The 15,852-nt window shown below is 38.9% G+C and overlaps 1 protein-coding gene across 1 annotated transcript in view; it reads left to right on the forward strand.

Annotated features, from left to right (window-relative positions):
• Window positions 1-15,852, forward strand: part of LOC127953690 (SH3 and multiple ankyrin repeat domains protein 1) — a 108,042-nt gene that overhangs the window by 85,460 nt on the left and 6,730 nt on the right. Inside the window, exons 16-24 of the mRNA XM_052552958.1 lie at window positions 8,693-8,775; window positions 9,773-9,897; window positions 10,035-10,170; window positions 10,308-10,388; window positions 14,051-14,059; window positions 14,294-14,320; window positions 14,420-14,476; window positions 14,937-15,049; window positions 15,242-15,365. Of these exons, the coding sequence (XP_052408918.1) occupies window positions 8,693-8,775; window positions 9,773-9,897; window positions 10,035-10,170; window positions 10,308-10,388; window positions 14,051-14,059; window positions 14,294-14,320; window positions 14,420-14,476; window positions 14,937-15,049; window positions 15,242-15,365 (755 nt within the window). The remainder of the gene's footprint in view (window positions 1-8,692; window positions 8,776-9,772; window positions 9,898-10,034; window positions 10,171-10,307; window positions 10,389-14,050; window positions 14,060-14,293; window positions 14,321-14,419; window positions 14,477-14,936; window positions 15,050-15,241; window positions 15,366-15,852) is intronic.

Genomic DNA, 15,852 nt, shown 5'->3' on the forward strand with positions numbered 1-15,852 from the left:
AATATGCTCTAGATGAATGCTTGCGACTGTTACGGTGCACTTTGCTGTTTTTTAAGCGTCTCACGCCATGAGCGATTGACATCTGCGACACCTGTGAATTATTTCTAGCTTTATTTAAAACGCTGAAATAATTCCTGTGTACATGGCGTCTAAAAATCCTTTACATTCAATGCATGCATTAACTAATCAGCAAACAAACTAAGTCACCTCAAGCCCCATTCTCTCTCCCTCTCTCCCTTCATCAAATTGCATCATTTCTCTCCTCTTTCATGCTAAACCATGTCTTCCAACCACACATTCTCTCTCTCTTTCTGTCCCTCTTATCTCACCCTCCCTCCCTCTCTTTCTCCTTGCCTCGCTCGTTCTCTCTCCTCCTCTGTCGCAGTCACAGTGAACCATCGCTCTCTCTCTCGCTCTCTCTTGCATTCTCTCTCTCACATTCTCTCTCTCTCTCCGTCTTAAGTATGAAAGGGTTGGGAGAGCTAGGCCCTCATTCTCACTCTCTCCATCTCTCTCTCCTCCTCTCCTCCCCTTGCACGGCTCTCGTTTGCTGTTCTCTGGCTGGAAGAGGAGCAGCAATAAGAGGAGGAGGTGGAGGAGGAGGAGGAGGAGGGGGGGGGAAATGGCGATGGGAGGATGCGGAGAGGAGGATCTCTCTCTCTCCCTCTCCCTCTCGTCGTCCTGGCCGTCGCTAGGCCCTATGAATCGCAGCGTCTGGTTCATTTACAGGTACTGGCTGTTTTCATGTTTTTCTCACGGTTGGCAGGGAGGGAGGGAGGGAGGGAGGTGGGCTAGAGAGAGCGCCGCATCTGTGCAAGGAACGAGCCGGAGTGATGGAGTGGATCGACAGGCATGGATGTGTTGCAATGCACGCGTGTTTGGACGTGTGCGTGTGTCTATGTGCAGAAGAGTGAGCACTCGCTCACGCAATAGCCAGGGTAGCACATCTCCTGCGCTGCATGCGTGTGTGTGTGTGTGTGTGTGTGTGTGTGTGCGCGTGTGTGAATCGCAGCTTCTGTCTCTCTGTTAACGGCCGCAGAATACAATGTCTGCCTCCAGCCAGATACACCGTTGCTCTGATGGACAGAATGCTAAACGGGTGTGTGTTTCTGCGCATGTGAGTGTGTGTGTGTGGGATGGAGAGAGAATGCGCTGGGCTCTGTTAGCTGCTGATTTAGAGGAGTTTGCTTCACTGGAAGGGATTGATGCTTTTGGGTTCTTCTGTCGGGTGTGTGTGTGATCATACACACCTTATGTGGGATTTGCATGTGTACATTCAAGAAATTAAGAATGATCACTCAGGAGGGGACGTATGCGCTGGGTTCTTGTAACCCCTGCTGCGTTTATTGTGGAGTGTGTTAGGTTTGATGTGGTGCTGATCTTGTACAGTGTCCGCATGGCGTTTTTTTTTTTTTTTTTTCGTGCACTGATGTTATCATGTGTTGGCTCTTATTAGACCGAAAACTCTTTTATTAAGTTGGACAAATACAACCGTGGTGTGTTATTGTCCCTGCGAGGTGGCTGGGTGTTGGTTTATCACTATGAAGATGGTGTAACCTCTTAATAGTTGTACGTTGAGATTGCGTAGTCTTCACCGTACGTACAGTAATTACGGATACGGCTACTGTATAAACTGTCTGTGTCACTTCATAGGACGAACTTATTGCCCAAAATGTCAGAAAGAGAGCGAGCACAACGATTAAGTGTGTGGCAGAGAGGTTCGGTGGGGTGTGATATGTCTGTAACTTTAAAAAGGGAGTGCCAACTTGAAGAGAGACTATCACTTTCTGCATATCAATTCATTCCTGGCTTGTTTTCGATCTGGGCAGGGATGAGTGGGTGATATGGAGAATGGCCACCGTTGGCATCCCTCTGTGCAGGCGTAATCGAAGATATGTGAGGAGGAGTGCGGAAGGACTGCTGGAGAGAAGACAGGACTGAGATAGAAAGCAGGGTAGGAGGTGACACACAGAGGAGTTTCTGAAAGAGTTGACGGGGAGATATGAGCAACCCCCTGGCCTCGGGTTCGTGGTCTTTAAGAGGTTCACTGAAAGCTTTTACATTTAGCTTTTAGATGGAGGCTGGAGTTTGGAAGCATTGAAGGAAAGAGAGAGAGAGAAATGAACAGATGGAGTGGGTTGAGGGCTGAGCCTGTGTACAGTGTGACTATCAGCATGTGGGTACAGTATGGTACAGTTGAAACAATATCTCACCAGCACCTGACTGGCACTGGACACACACACAGAAGCCCTCACACAGACCTAGAGTGCAAACAACTTCCAACACAAGCAATCAGGCTTCAAAGTGACAGTATTACTTGACAAAATAAATAAATAATAATAATGGTAGAAAGAAAGGTAGGCCATATTTTCATAATTTGTGTGTGCAGATGTATGTTTATATATGTGTGTGTGCGTGTGTGTGTGTGTGTGTGTGGTGCACCTGCCCAACTAAATCAGAGCAATCTTCAAGAATCAGCTAAAAACACATCTCTTCCATCTTTACCTGACCCTCTAACTCTAGCACTCTCCATTCTAATTCTATTCTTTAAAAAAAACATGCCTCTTTTAGACTTGCACTCTATTCATTTACTAACTGATTTTCTTTGAGAAAAAAACTAACACTAGTTTTCTCTATTCTTTTTTCTATTCTGTTTTCATTTTATTTATTATAGAATAAAAAAAATATTGCTACATGACATGTACTATGTTAAACTAACAGACTTGTTGTAGCACTTGCATATCATCACTTTTGTTGATTTTGTTTACTTCCATTGTCCTCATTTGTTAGTAATTTATGAATAAAAGCGTCTGCTGAATTACTAAATGTAAATGTAAAGCGTCTGCTGAATTACTAAATGTAAATGTAAATATATATATATATATATATATATATATATATATATATATATATATATATATATATATATATATATATATATATATATATATATATAGTAAAGACCAAAAAGTTCTCATTCAAAGAGTTTTCTTTATTTCAGTCACACTGAAGGCATCAAGGGCTATTTGACCAAGAAGGAGAGTGATGGGGTGCTGCGCCAGATGACCTGGCCTCCACAGTCACCGGACCTGAACCCAATCGAGATGGTTTAGGGGTGAGCTGGACCGCAGACAGAAGGCAAAAGGGCCAACAAGTGCTAAGCATCTCTCGGGGAACTCCTTCAAGACTGTTGGAAGAGCATTTCAGGTGACTACCTCTTGAAGCTCATCAAGAGAAAGCCAAGAGTGTGCAAAGCAGTAATCAAAGCAAAAGGTGGCTACTTTGAAGAACCTACAATATGATATATTTTCAGTTGTTTCACACTTTTTTGTTATGTATATAATTCCACATGTGTTAATTCATAGTTTTGATGCCTTCAGTGTGAATCTACAATTTTCATAGTCATGAAAATAAAGTAAACTCTTTTAATTAGAAGGTGTGTCCAAACTTTTGGTCTGTACTGTATGTATATATAAATACATGCAATATACCTGTATATACAGTGCCCTTCATAAATATTGGAAAAGAAAAGACAAAATTGCTCTGTTTACTGTGGAGCCAAGAAATCTGTAAATATGATTAAAAGATGAATATGAGACAAAACTACAGAATGTGACTTTGTCACATTTTATTATTGGGTGTTTCAATACAAATCTTTTACCAGTTAAGAAGATCAGCACTTTTAGAGTTTCATCTCCCTCTGATGTGAGCAGAAGTTTGGAGCAGTTGCCTCAGAGGTCTTTCTAAGTGTTCAGCTGTGTCCTGTTGCATTAATTCTTCAGATATAAAAAGCAGGGAATGTGTCGTATCAGTTAAATTCATTGCTTCTGCATTCTCAGTCTCGCATTCGATGATGACACACACAAACCAGGATGAAGACGAGGAGGCTGACTTTGAGAGAAAAGCAAGCATTTTGGCTGCTAACAGAACAGAGGAAGTCAATTAGAGCTACTGCAAAAACAAAGGGCATGGAGAAATCAAAAGTTTGGAAACTACCAGCGAGATCAGCAACCAACAACAACCTGATCGGCTGAGAAAAATGACAGTAGTTGATCACAGAAAAATCATGAAAGCTGTGAAAATGAACCCTAAAATACATGGAAAACTGGGGTGATGCTCTGTCTATCTACAATCCGCATGAGACTTTGACACAGAATTACAGAAGCTACAGCAAGATGCAAACCTCTGACAAGAACCAAAAACAGAAAGGCAAGATTACAGTTAAAAGCCAGTAGAGTTTTATGGACAGCTGAGAAAAAGATCAACCTTTATCTAAATGATGAGAAAGCAAAAGTGTGGAGAGAAAAAAGGGAACTTCAAATGATCCAAGCATTCAGCCTCATGTGTAAAGCGCAGTGGAGGTGGTGTCATGGCATGGGCATGCAAGGCTGTCTCTGGAATCTTTAATGATGGCCGTAGCAGGATGAATTTAGAAGGGTACAAAATCATCTTGGCTACCAATATTAAAAAAAATAAGGAAGCACTACATATTGCATCAGGACAATGACCCCAATCACCCGCCAGTTCAGTCAAGGACTTTATCAGAGCAAAAAAATTTAAAGTCTTAGATTGCCCAAGTCAATCTCCAGATTTAAATCAAGAGTCTGGTGATGTCTGCAGGTCGCAGACTCACTGCTCTGATTGCATGCAAGGATCTGCAACAAAATAATGGCTTTTAATCTTTTACATCTGCCTTAAATTCAACTGTTCCAACACTTCTGCTCACATCAGATAGTGGGATGAACTCTGAAAGTGCTGTCCTTTTTATTTGGTAAAACATATACAGTATGTGTCAGACAATGTATGAAACAGCTAATAATAAAATGTGGTATTCCTTAGTTTTGTCTCATATTCATCTTTTAAAGAGCCACACAGATGGGAAATCAAAAATTACCTGTATTACAGTGTATGATGTAGCTGTCCTAAAAGTACACGATTTATAAAGTTATTGGCTTCTAAAGTAAGGAGTCGACTCTGAATCGCTGAAACGAGTTGTTATAGATTTCAAATCTTTTGCCCATCTATATGTACGTCACTAGGAGCACTTTGCATAATAATCTCCGCCTACCGTCTTGGGAGAAACTGAACTCTGACCTGCCCCATCCCCCACACAGACGCTCTGTTTGGTGTGAGAGCATCATGTCGAGGAGACAGTGTGTTTTTAATTGTAAAGGCAAGTTTGTTTTATTTTCACTGCCAAAGAATGAAGATCAGAAGAACCAATGGCTAAAATTTATTTTTACCACAATACCAGAGCAGTACAACAAATCCCTTTTGTTCGGTTCACAACATTTCACTGATGACTGCTTTTCTAATCTCGGTGAGTACAGTGGGATTTTCAAAGCGTTTGGCCATAAAAGATGGTTCATTACCAACTTTATTTAGACCAACAAGCATCTCCGAATCACAAAGCGAAGTATGATTATGAAGTTATGTGTTTGTTTTCTCCCGAGAGCCTTATCAGTATGTGTGCTGTCTGCAGCCTGTCTGCGCTGATCTTCATTTGCAAAAACGTCATTAAAATGAAGTGTAACAAGTGCTGCTAACAGATATTTTGTGATAAAGTAATCCATATGAAAACAACACGATGTCTGTTTTTCATGTCTCCCTTCATTCTAATGTGACCACGCCCCCGCGCTGAACGCGCTTTTCAGGTTCAAACTGAACACACAGAAGAAAAAGCAGCGAGACTGCTCAAGTTTTTTATTTTACTGTTTGCTTCGCGATGAGAGGAATAAGACATAATTCACCCCAAAAAGATGCTAACGCATTGTTTACCATAAAGTTGTGTGCAGAACAACCAATCAAATAAATGTAGCAAATAAATGTATGCAGGAATTTCTTGCATTGTGAATGTTGAACTTGCAATATTAGTATTTTATTGCAAGTGTCATACCTGAAATCCTACAGCACTGTTCAGGCTTTCATTTCCATGGTTTTCAACCCGGGGCAGCCAAGGGCAATCTAGGAGAGTGATCTACTGTAGTTCAGTACACTCACACGTTCACTCAGTGCACTTACTAATATATGTCACTGTGCGGACTCGATTGTGAGCCTGTGTGTGCTTGCTTGGTTGTTTCCCACTTGCACAGCTGTACAGAACAAGCCCACAAACTGTGGTAGTGCATTGACAACACGAGCGCAATACTAGCCTGAATCTCTCTTACACTGACCTTATAGTCGAGAGCTGCTTTAATGCCACTATCACATTAAGATTCCCCCAAAACACTTCAACTTAGATGAAAGGAGACACATGGCTCTGGGCTGTACATGCACACCTGCAGCATCTGGGTTTGGAGCTGTAAAGCATGAAGGCAGCATTTCTGATGGCGTTTATCAGAGCTGCTGCACATGATTCATGAAATCACCGGCCATATGACTCATGGACTGGCAGAGACACTGTTGGACAAACAACCACACTGAGTCACTAACACAGTAACGACTCATCTAACTCACTGAAACGTATACCATCTAAGTATCAGCATAACTGTCTACTGACTTCACACATTCACAAATATATCAGCGCAGAGACTGAATGACAGTGAGTGATATAATGACTGAAGGAGCTGTGAATCATTTCAACTGCTCGTAAATCATTCTGGAGTCCAGCATACACTCATTAAGAAGCATAAACATATGAGTTGTGTCCCAAGTGACATACTTTACACAGTGCATTTATGCTATGTATTTAACTGTCTAGTCTAGTGTATGAATTTTACATGTATTTATCATACAATTTTGAAATCTGATAAAGGACTCTATATGATGAAAACTGCAACAGTTGAGTGCATGTGTCCAAGTGTCCAAAATTCCACAATCTGTTTTGTAAAGTTTTCAGTGTGACCATGCTATGGTATTTATACTACAAAATAGCATAGAATAATGCACAAAGGCAAGTGGGGACACAACTAAGGTTTTTGAGGATTTTTACTATTTACATAAGGATTTTTACATGCTTTTTAATAACTTTCACCGGCCCCACCTAAAATAAAATGTATTAGGCCTATTATTATTTTATTTTCATATTGCAAATTATGAATTACATTTCATACATGAGGCATGCTAGCCTGAATGCACTGTAAGTTGCTTTGGATAAAAGCCTCTGCTAAATGCATACATTTTATATTATTATTTTTATTTTTTACATTGAGATTGCATTGCCTCACCTTTTACTATTCCGAGCAAACAGTGCCTAAATATAGACCTGATCTCAGACATAACAACCTGGCTTTTGCCATTTGTTTTATATTCTAGCTGTGGCTAGTTATGCACTAGGCCCAGCTTACACTGGTTTGATTTGGAAAACATTATGCTTGGGTGTTTTGTTGAGATTCCCTTCGAGGTGAACATTGGGAAGCTGAATGACGAATTCTGTTCAATATGGCTGCCAAGTGTGTGCACTGTATCACTCACTGTGCATGTCTACATATTAGTCTGGCTAGTTCCTATATCCAGTTCTGGCCGTTGCTCAGGCAACCGCCAACATCTCACTTACAGTGCCCATTGCACATACAAACAGCACATAGAAGATCTGTAGATCTGGATCCTAACTACAGGACGACATTACTGTGTTATTGCAGTGGATCAACTTGTTCTGCCCAGTCTTCGGCTGTGTGACGTTTGAGCTCCATTCAAGATTGGCACAATGTTGTGAAGGTTTGTTCGATGGATTAACTTCAGACAGCCTTCAAATCAAGCCTCTGTAACTGGTTTCCCGCCAAATTGTGCTTGTAATACTGTTTACAGCAGGAGAATGGCCGTGTGTGGTCTGACCTGCCGTTGTGTTTTGCATCGACCCAGTCCATCCCCCTAGTCCCTCTCTTCTGGTCCTGGGGCAGTGAAAGGATACAGTTGGTTAAATCTTCTGAACACCGAGCTGAAGGATGGGGATACTGTGTTGACACAAGAGCATGGATGCCAGAGTATTGTACACAAAGCCGTGGTGTCAGTTAGATGGGCTCTGCTGTGAATGGAAACCACTAGTGGGACAGCTTTCGATAACCGACAACCAATGGCTTACTTGAACGATATATGTATTAAACTTACCTTGCCATTCAATTTGGGTCAGTTAGATAGGTAAAGGTATACAGTGATACATTATTTTTAAATAGGCATTTGTTTGTAATAAAACACTTTTGTAAAACACTCATAAAAAATCTTACTGAGAGGACATATATTTAAATATTTTAGAAAATTAAAGCAAAAGTTATTACATGGCACTGTTTAGTTTTAAAACAAAACTTTATGTTCTAATCTTGCATATTGCTATTTGGAAATATTGTTTAAAATATCATTTTTAGGTATTTTTTTAGGTAGGTAATTTCAGTGTCTAACCATAAAAATCATATAGGCCTATATATTTTTTTCAGTTATATGTGACATCTGTGCCTCCCCACTAATGAAAAACATATTAAACCGGCATTGAAGAATTTTAGCAATGAAAGAAAATGGCACACTTCAACTTTAAAGAGTGAGTGCAGGCTGTCCTGTAATGTATGCGTTCTTACCTTTTTAGACAGTCTATGGTTCATACACTGAACTCCGCTTTTCTCTGACCTCTGACCCTCCCACCATCACCTCCTTCACTCAGTAGCTTGTTTAAGTGTTTTCCTGACTTTTACCATGTCTTCTGTCCTCTTTTATCTGCCTCTTCTACTCCAACTTTCTTTCTTTCTTTCTTTCTTTCTTTCAGTGACTACATAATCAAGGAGAAGACAGTCCTCCTGCAGAAAAAAGACAATGAAGGTTTTGGCTTTGTGCTGAGAGGAGCCAAGGGTAAGTGCAGGGTGCATAATATCTTTTTTTTATTATTTTTTTTATATATTAATTTCTGTTTCAGCATTTCATTAACCACAAAGTTAGATCACAGATTTGTCATCATGCAGTAAATAGATGCTCATTAACAGGATCATATATCACATACAATTTTGTCACTTTTCTTTTTTTTTTTTTTTTTTTTTTTGGCAAATACGTTTTATTGAAAGATAAAGATTTTGAAGATGTATTTGTTACATATTTCGTCAAAATCAAAAAAAGAAAAGAGAGAGAAATAAAAACATCACAAACCATCCCTTACTAGAACTGTTTGCGTTAAATTGTAAAATGAAATAAATATTTTATTAATATTAACGAATGATGCTTTAGTCCGTAGAGTCTCCATCAGGATAACAGAGTTTTGTCAAACTGCTCAAATTTGCCCTTCAGGCAGTACCTAATTTGTTCCAAATGTAATGTAGAAATCATCTCTCCAAGCCATATAGCTTACATGAAAAACACTCAATTTTCTTCCAGAACAACAGTAGTAACTTCTTGGCTGTAATTAAACTGTATGCAAGCAGTTTGTGTTGTGCTCCTGATAATGAATGCATATGTTCAGAAAGCCCCAGAATTAAAAGTGCCGTTTTTGCACCCTAAAAATATCTGTTTTTGTTATTAATGTCAATGGCTTGGGGTGACAAAAAAAGAATGATATTACCCAAAAAAAGACAGTGCCCCAAAAACAACTGGCAAAAATGACTCTCTTTTAATAAATCGACCCCCTGAAAGTCATTGAATAATTCACACACTGCATAAGAGGGCACATTCACTCTCTTACACACACATTTACACTGATGCGTTCAAGAGCAGGAATGGGAGGAACATATGACACATTCTTTTATCACTGCTCATCTTTTCTTTGTCATTTTCTCGTGTTTTCTCATAATTGTCAACCTCAATAGAACATTCTGGACAGGCATGCTACACTGATTATATAAATGTCCTCTCTTTGTAGCTCAGACCCCTATAGAAGAGTTCACTCCCACCCCAGCCTTTCCAGCACTGCAGTACCTTGAGTCTGTCGACGAGGGAGGCGTGGCTTGGAGAGCTGGTCTGCGAATGGGAGACTTCCTTATCGAGGTGTCTGCAGAACTGCATCATGGAACTTATGTTCTGTTCTCCCCTCCTTTATCATTACTTCAATTCTCTCTAGAACTGTCCTCATTACTCAAGGCCTCTCTGTATCTTCCTGTTTATTGCTTCTTTCTCTTCTCCAGGTAAATGGTCAGAATGTGGTTAAGGTGGGACACAGGCAGGTGGTCAATATGATCAGGCAAGGCGGCAACAGCCTCATGGTCAAGGTTGTCATGGTTACCCGGAACCCTGATATGGAGGAAGGGGTCCGAAAGAAAAGTAAGAGATACAAACTCACACAGCAGATACAACAGTGAAGTGTTACATGATGATTATAATTGTACACCGCTAACACACACACTCTCTCTCTCTCTATCTCTCTCTCTCCCCCTCTCCCTCTCTCTCTCTCTACACAGTCCCACAGCAGAGTAAAAGGCTGAGCACACCAGCTATCGCTCTGCGCTCCAAATCCATGACATCAGAACTGGAAGAGATGGGTAAGATGTGGGAAATGAGAGGACAGAATGGGGGGGGGGTGAGTGCAGTGTTTCCCAACCTTTTTTGATCCCTACAGCCCCTCGCTAAGGGTAAATTGCCCCTTACTCAGCACAAACCAGAATTTTTTCAATTGAATTCATATGCTGGATATGATTTACATATAGTGACACAGAAATCTGCCTCTATAAGGTGTTTCTATGTAGTACATGCTCCACTGTTGAAAAGCTTGTGCTCATCAGGAATATTTTTTAAAGAAATGCCATATGCTTGTCAAGGCTGCATTTATTTGATCAAAATACAGTAAAAACATTAAGCATTATGACATTTTAAAATAGCTGTTTCTGTTTTCTATATCTTTCAAAAACTAATTAAACGAAGGTGGATTTTCAGCATCATTATTCAGTGTCACATGGTCCTTCAGAAATCAGTCCAATACACTGATTTGCTGCTCAAGAAACATTTCTTATTATTATCAGTGTTGAAAACACTTTGCTGTCATACATCTTGTTGTAAATAAAGTTAAGGAATCAAGCATAATGTTGTGCTGCTTAACATTTTTGAGTAAAACATTTATAATTTTTTTCAGGGCCCTTTAATGAATAGGTACAAGTACAAGAGAACAGCATTTATTTAAAATGGAAATATTTGGTTAAAATTATTTGTCTTACTGTCATTTTTGATCAATGTAATTCATCCTTTCTGAAAGAAAGTATAAAAAAAATGATAAACAATATGGAACAGTAGTGTATTTAGAATTATAACATACAACTGAATCATGATGAATAATCTTTAACAATAATTTTATTCTATTAGCAGCACTTAAATTTAAGGAGTCATTTCTATCATATGGGTTCAGCAAAAAAGCTAATTTTTTAAAAGTACTTTCTGCTTATGTAACCCCTGGGGTTTGCATACCCTGGGCTGGGAATCACTGCACTTGAGGACAGAACCAGAGAGAGGACAGCGAGGAGAGAAATTCAAGAGAGGATGAAAGAGCCAAATAGAAAAGTTTGAACGGTCAGAAGGGAGAGGAGAGAGTGAATGGGTCATACACTGAAAGAAGTAGAAAGGATGGAGGGAAGTGTTTGATGACATGGATGACATAGAGATAGAGATGAAGAGGAAGAGAAAGAGAGAGACAGCATTAAGAATGTTCTTTTGCTGTTCTTTCAGAAGTTCCACAGTCACTACCAGCACCCCCACTACAGGTAACCCCCCAAAAACTGTCCCCTCCCAACCCTTATATCCCCTGCCTTCCACCTTACCCCTCAATCCTACACCTGCAACCCCTGTTAGCTTTAACCCTAAACCTCAATCTGAGCCACCTCCCTTGTAGTCACACACCTCTGGCTGTCAGAGAAACAGGTTTCTGAGTGCTGTGTGTGTTACTGTAGTATTGCAGCATTGCTAGAGAGGCACAATGTGTGCTGGTTTAAGGTGTCACCATCACTGACAATCATTTAGTTTACCAGTCAGGCTTATATCACATCAAGAGAATCAGACTAGATTATTTCCACGCCCCACCAAAAAGACAAACACTGCTTATTGTTATCTGTATCCAAACCCATGTATATACCTTCCCCTATTCAACCTTTAAAACTAAAATCACCTCTGTAGTCCATTGAGGCATGCTTTCCCTTCTCCGTTCTCCCTTCTCTTTAGCCCAAGCAATATTCTCAGAGCTCCGAGTCCCTAGTGGCATTGTGTCTACTGTAAATGCTCAATGCTCTCATCAGCCCAGTTCCCATAATTCAGTAGTCGGGGTTAGTGTGAGGGTAATGCAATTCAGTAATAGTGAGTGCTGATTACAGCACTCAATCAGATTGGCTGGCTTCTACGCAGGTTCTGGAAATCAGGGTGAACAGGTTTGAATCATAAACAGTCATGTTTACAATGAACACTTCCAAGCAAGAGCTAGATGTAACAAGTTCATGCTACTGAATTTATAAATTTGTTCTACGCTTATAATTAGCATGTACTGACATCCTTGTGCATTGTGTATGTTCAGTATAGCTGGACAGTCTATCTTTATGATAAGTTAAATAGGCCAGTATATATTCACTACTGTTCAGATGTTTGGGGTCAGTAATATCAAAGGGGTCCAGATGTGATCACAATTCATCAAATGGGAATGTAATGATCTTTACATTTTTACAAAGACATTATATTTCAAATAAATGCTGTAAAATGTGTCCCACTTTCCACAAAACATATGAAGCAGTACCATTGTTTTCAGCATTAGTAATAATGAGAAATGTTCACCGAGCACCAAATCAGCGTATTAGAATGTTTTCTTAATGATCATGTGAGGTTGAAGTAATTGCTGCAAAAATACTGCATAGCTAAATTACATTTATATATGAAAATATATTGTAAATATAAAAGTTATTTAAATTACACATTTTGTCCACAATATTGATGTTTTTACTGTATTTCTGAGACAAATAAATGCTGCATTGGTAGCATGAGTGAATTATTTCAAAAGCATTTTACAAATCTTACTGACCCCAAATTTTTTGAAAGGTAATGTCATTAACTGATAATGATCACAAATACATTATTACTAAATGTTTGTAGAAAGTTGTAGGAACGTTTCTGCTGCTGTGTAGACTCATGTTATATTGGCCAATTATATATATTGTAGATATATATATAATTAATATATATCAATATTAATATATAATATATAACAGTAATAGTCATTGACCAAAAAGTATTTATCTATGCTTCACTAGTATTTTTTTTTTCCACAGTTTTATTGTTGATGACTTTAAAACCATTTACAGGAGTTTTTTGTTTTGAATGAACTACCAATTTGTTTCATACCAGTTTATTATTATTGCATGAACGGATCATGAGGTTTACCAATCCTTAAACATAAACGTATAAAAGGCAAAGTATAGCAATGTTTTTTTTACATGTAGTAAAACGTGGTCCCTTCCTGTCTAAGTGGGTGTGTTTTTTATCCAGAATAAGCTGCTGTGTAGAACAGACTTACTGCCAAAAGTCCAGAGACTAATGTAGGGCACTAGAGTAATGCATGTCTGCTGTTACATTTAATGCTGTTTAAGTTAATACTCCATTATGATAATTGGATCAGAGTGCTTTTAATGTGTTACTGTTGTATCTTCTCAGTTTACTGAAGGTGTCTCAGGTGTTTAATGTGTGCAGGTATTATGTTATTTCATACCCTGTGTCTATTCAAATGCAGCAATTTAATGTGAGTGAAGAACTCTCACCTTTTCAGACGTATTCACCTCTCCACCTGGTGCCATGTCCCACCTCACTGGCTGCCATGCTCTAAAGATAGCCGAAATTGCTCTAGCATGAATGTTTTGCTGTACTGGTACCTTATAATACAGGCAGCAACATCTAAATGTATGAAAGAAAGACAGAAACAACTCTAGGAATACAAAAGGGCTAATGATTAATTTTAACAGGCAAGCAGATCAACCCATCCTATAATTCCACTAGAATCCTTCAGCTTTATATGCATACAGAAACACATATACAATCCCTACACACTCACTTGTGGCTGTTATGAACTTCTCCTGCACAATATTGTCACATGGGTTGTTTTTTAGTTGACTGACTGAAACCCTAACTAACCGGTCTTATAACCTCCTTAATCTTTCTGTCTGTCCTGGCATTCCATACACAGTGGACAGAGGTAAGAGACAATTCAGTTTCACTTTAAGTGTTCTGCTAAAGTTGCGTGTGTTCATGATTGGGAATGCATTTTGTGTGCATCCTGAAAAGAGTGCTTTTTCTGTTTGTTTGTTTGTTTGTTTGTGCCTGACCTAAATAAAAGTGTTCAACTTCTTGCTACTTGTTAGTTGATATAGTATTACTACAGGCTGATGGTGTTCCAACTTACATTGACTCTCTGTTTGCTTGATCACAGCCTCTGCCCCATGGAAAAAAAAATCAGGTAAAGCTCTTTGTCCGCTTTGTCTGTCTTGTATGAGACACTTGACCTGATGGCTCTGCAAATATTTCTTATGGGATGAAACCTGTCTATCTGTTACAGAGTTTGAGTCTTCACAAGCTACAGAGAAAAAGAGGACAGTTTATCAGATGGCTCTGAGTAAGAGATTCATTGGTGTTATACAGAGGGACTGTCATGCATCTAGTCATACTTAGTTTAAAAATCAAGGGATAGTTCACCCTAAAAAAAAATATTCTTTCATCAGTTATTCAGTTATGCAATTAAAAATTCTATTACTGAGCACCAAATAGATATTAGGCGGAATGAAAAAAAAAATGAAACATCATAAAAATAGTCCTAGTCCAAATCTTTTCAACCATACTCCAAGTGATTTAAAGCCATATGATAGTTTTGTGTGATGTTTAGGCTGATATTTAGTTTTATTATTCATTGAAAATCTTGCTTGACAAGTATAACCCCAGTTTACTTTAATTGTATGCAAAAAGAGCAGCTTTGCTATTCTGTTATAAATAAATTCCTTTGTGTTTCATGGAAGAAAAAAAAATAGAAATAGCTTGTAAATTAATTAATTAATTCTCTCTCTTTAATTCTATGGTAGATAAACTGGATGAGATTTTAGCAGCGGCACAGCAGACCATCAGTACCAATGAGGCCCCAGGGACTCGGATTCAGGGGGTAAAAAGAGAACGGGGCAGAGGTTTTTATAATGAGGTGAGTTTACATCTATTTGTGAGATGATTGAAGTAGTTATTAAAGATGGCTAAGATCATAATGATTATGAGATCAAATTTATCAGATGATACTCAATATTTTCTGAGCTATATTTTTTGCGGAAAAAGTTTAGCAATATCACATTCTTTTAAAAAATTGTTTTATAATATTATTTCTCTCCATGTATTTTAGCAGCCAGGTTTCGACCAATCGGGAATGGGAATGACATCATCTGGAGCAGGGCTAGGCTATGACCGTGGTCAATTTGTGTCTGGCCACGGCCCCCCGCACGGTATGCTGCGACAGAAGTCCATCGGTGAGGCTGTCTGTTAGTCCATCTGTCTGTCTGCACACCTGTCTGTCTAACCATACTGCTGTACATCTATGGTACGTCCGTTTACAGCATTCAAAAGAGTGCTGCTGTGGGTTTGCTTTAATGTTTATCATCTGTAATGCTTTAGTGCTTTAGAATAGAGACCATACATGTCAAGTTTTTGGAAACAGTCCATATGAATTTTGTCCGGGGTTTGACTGGGTTACTGGAGAGGCTAGTTGCCATAACAAAGGTGAATGACATTTATTTAATGAGTGTTCATTCTTGGTCGAACTATATAGTTTACAGCCCATTTGTAACCCCCAATATTATTAGCACACTATCTGTGTGATAAGAAATGCTTTCTGTCCCATGCCATGACAGTAATGCTGTCAATGTCAATATGTTATTAAATATTCAATTTGAACGTTAACTTTCTTGGGTTGCACAGTTGCTAACTTTATCTACATTAAACAACAAACAAGCATTT

Source organism: Carassius gibelio, chromosome B3 (assembly GCF_023724105.1).
Source record: "Carassius gibelio isolate Cgi1373 ecotype wild population from Czech Republic chromosome B3, carGib1.2-hapl.c, whole genome shotgun sequence".
In the NCBI taxonomy this organism is placed as follows: domain Eukaryota; kingdom Metazoa; phylum Chordata; class Actinopteri; order Cypriniformes; family Cyprinidae; genus Carassius; species Carassius gibelio.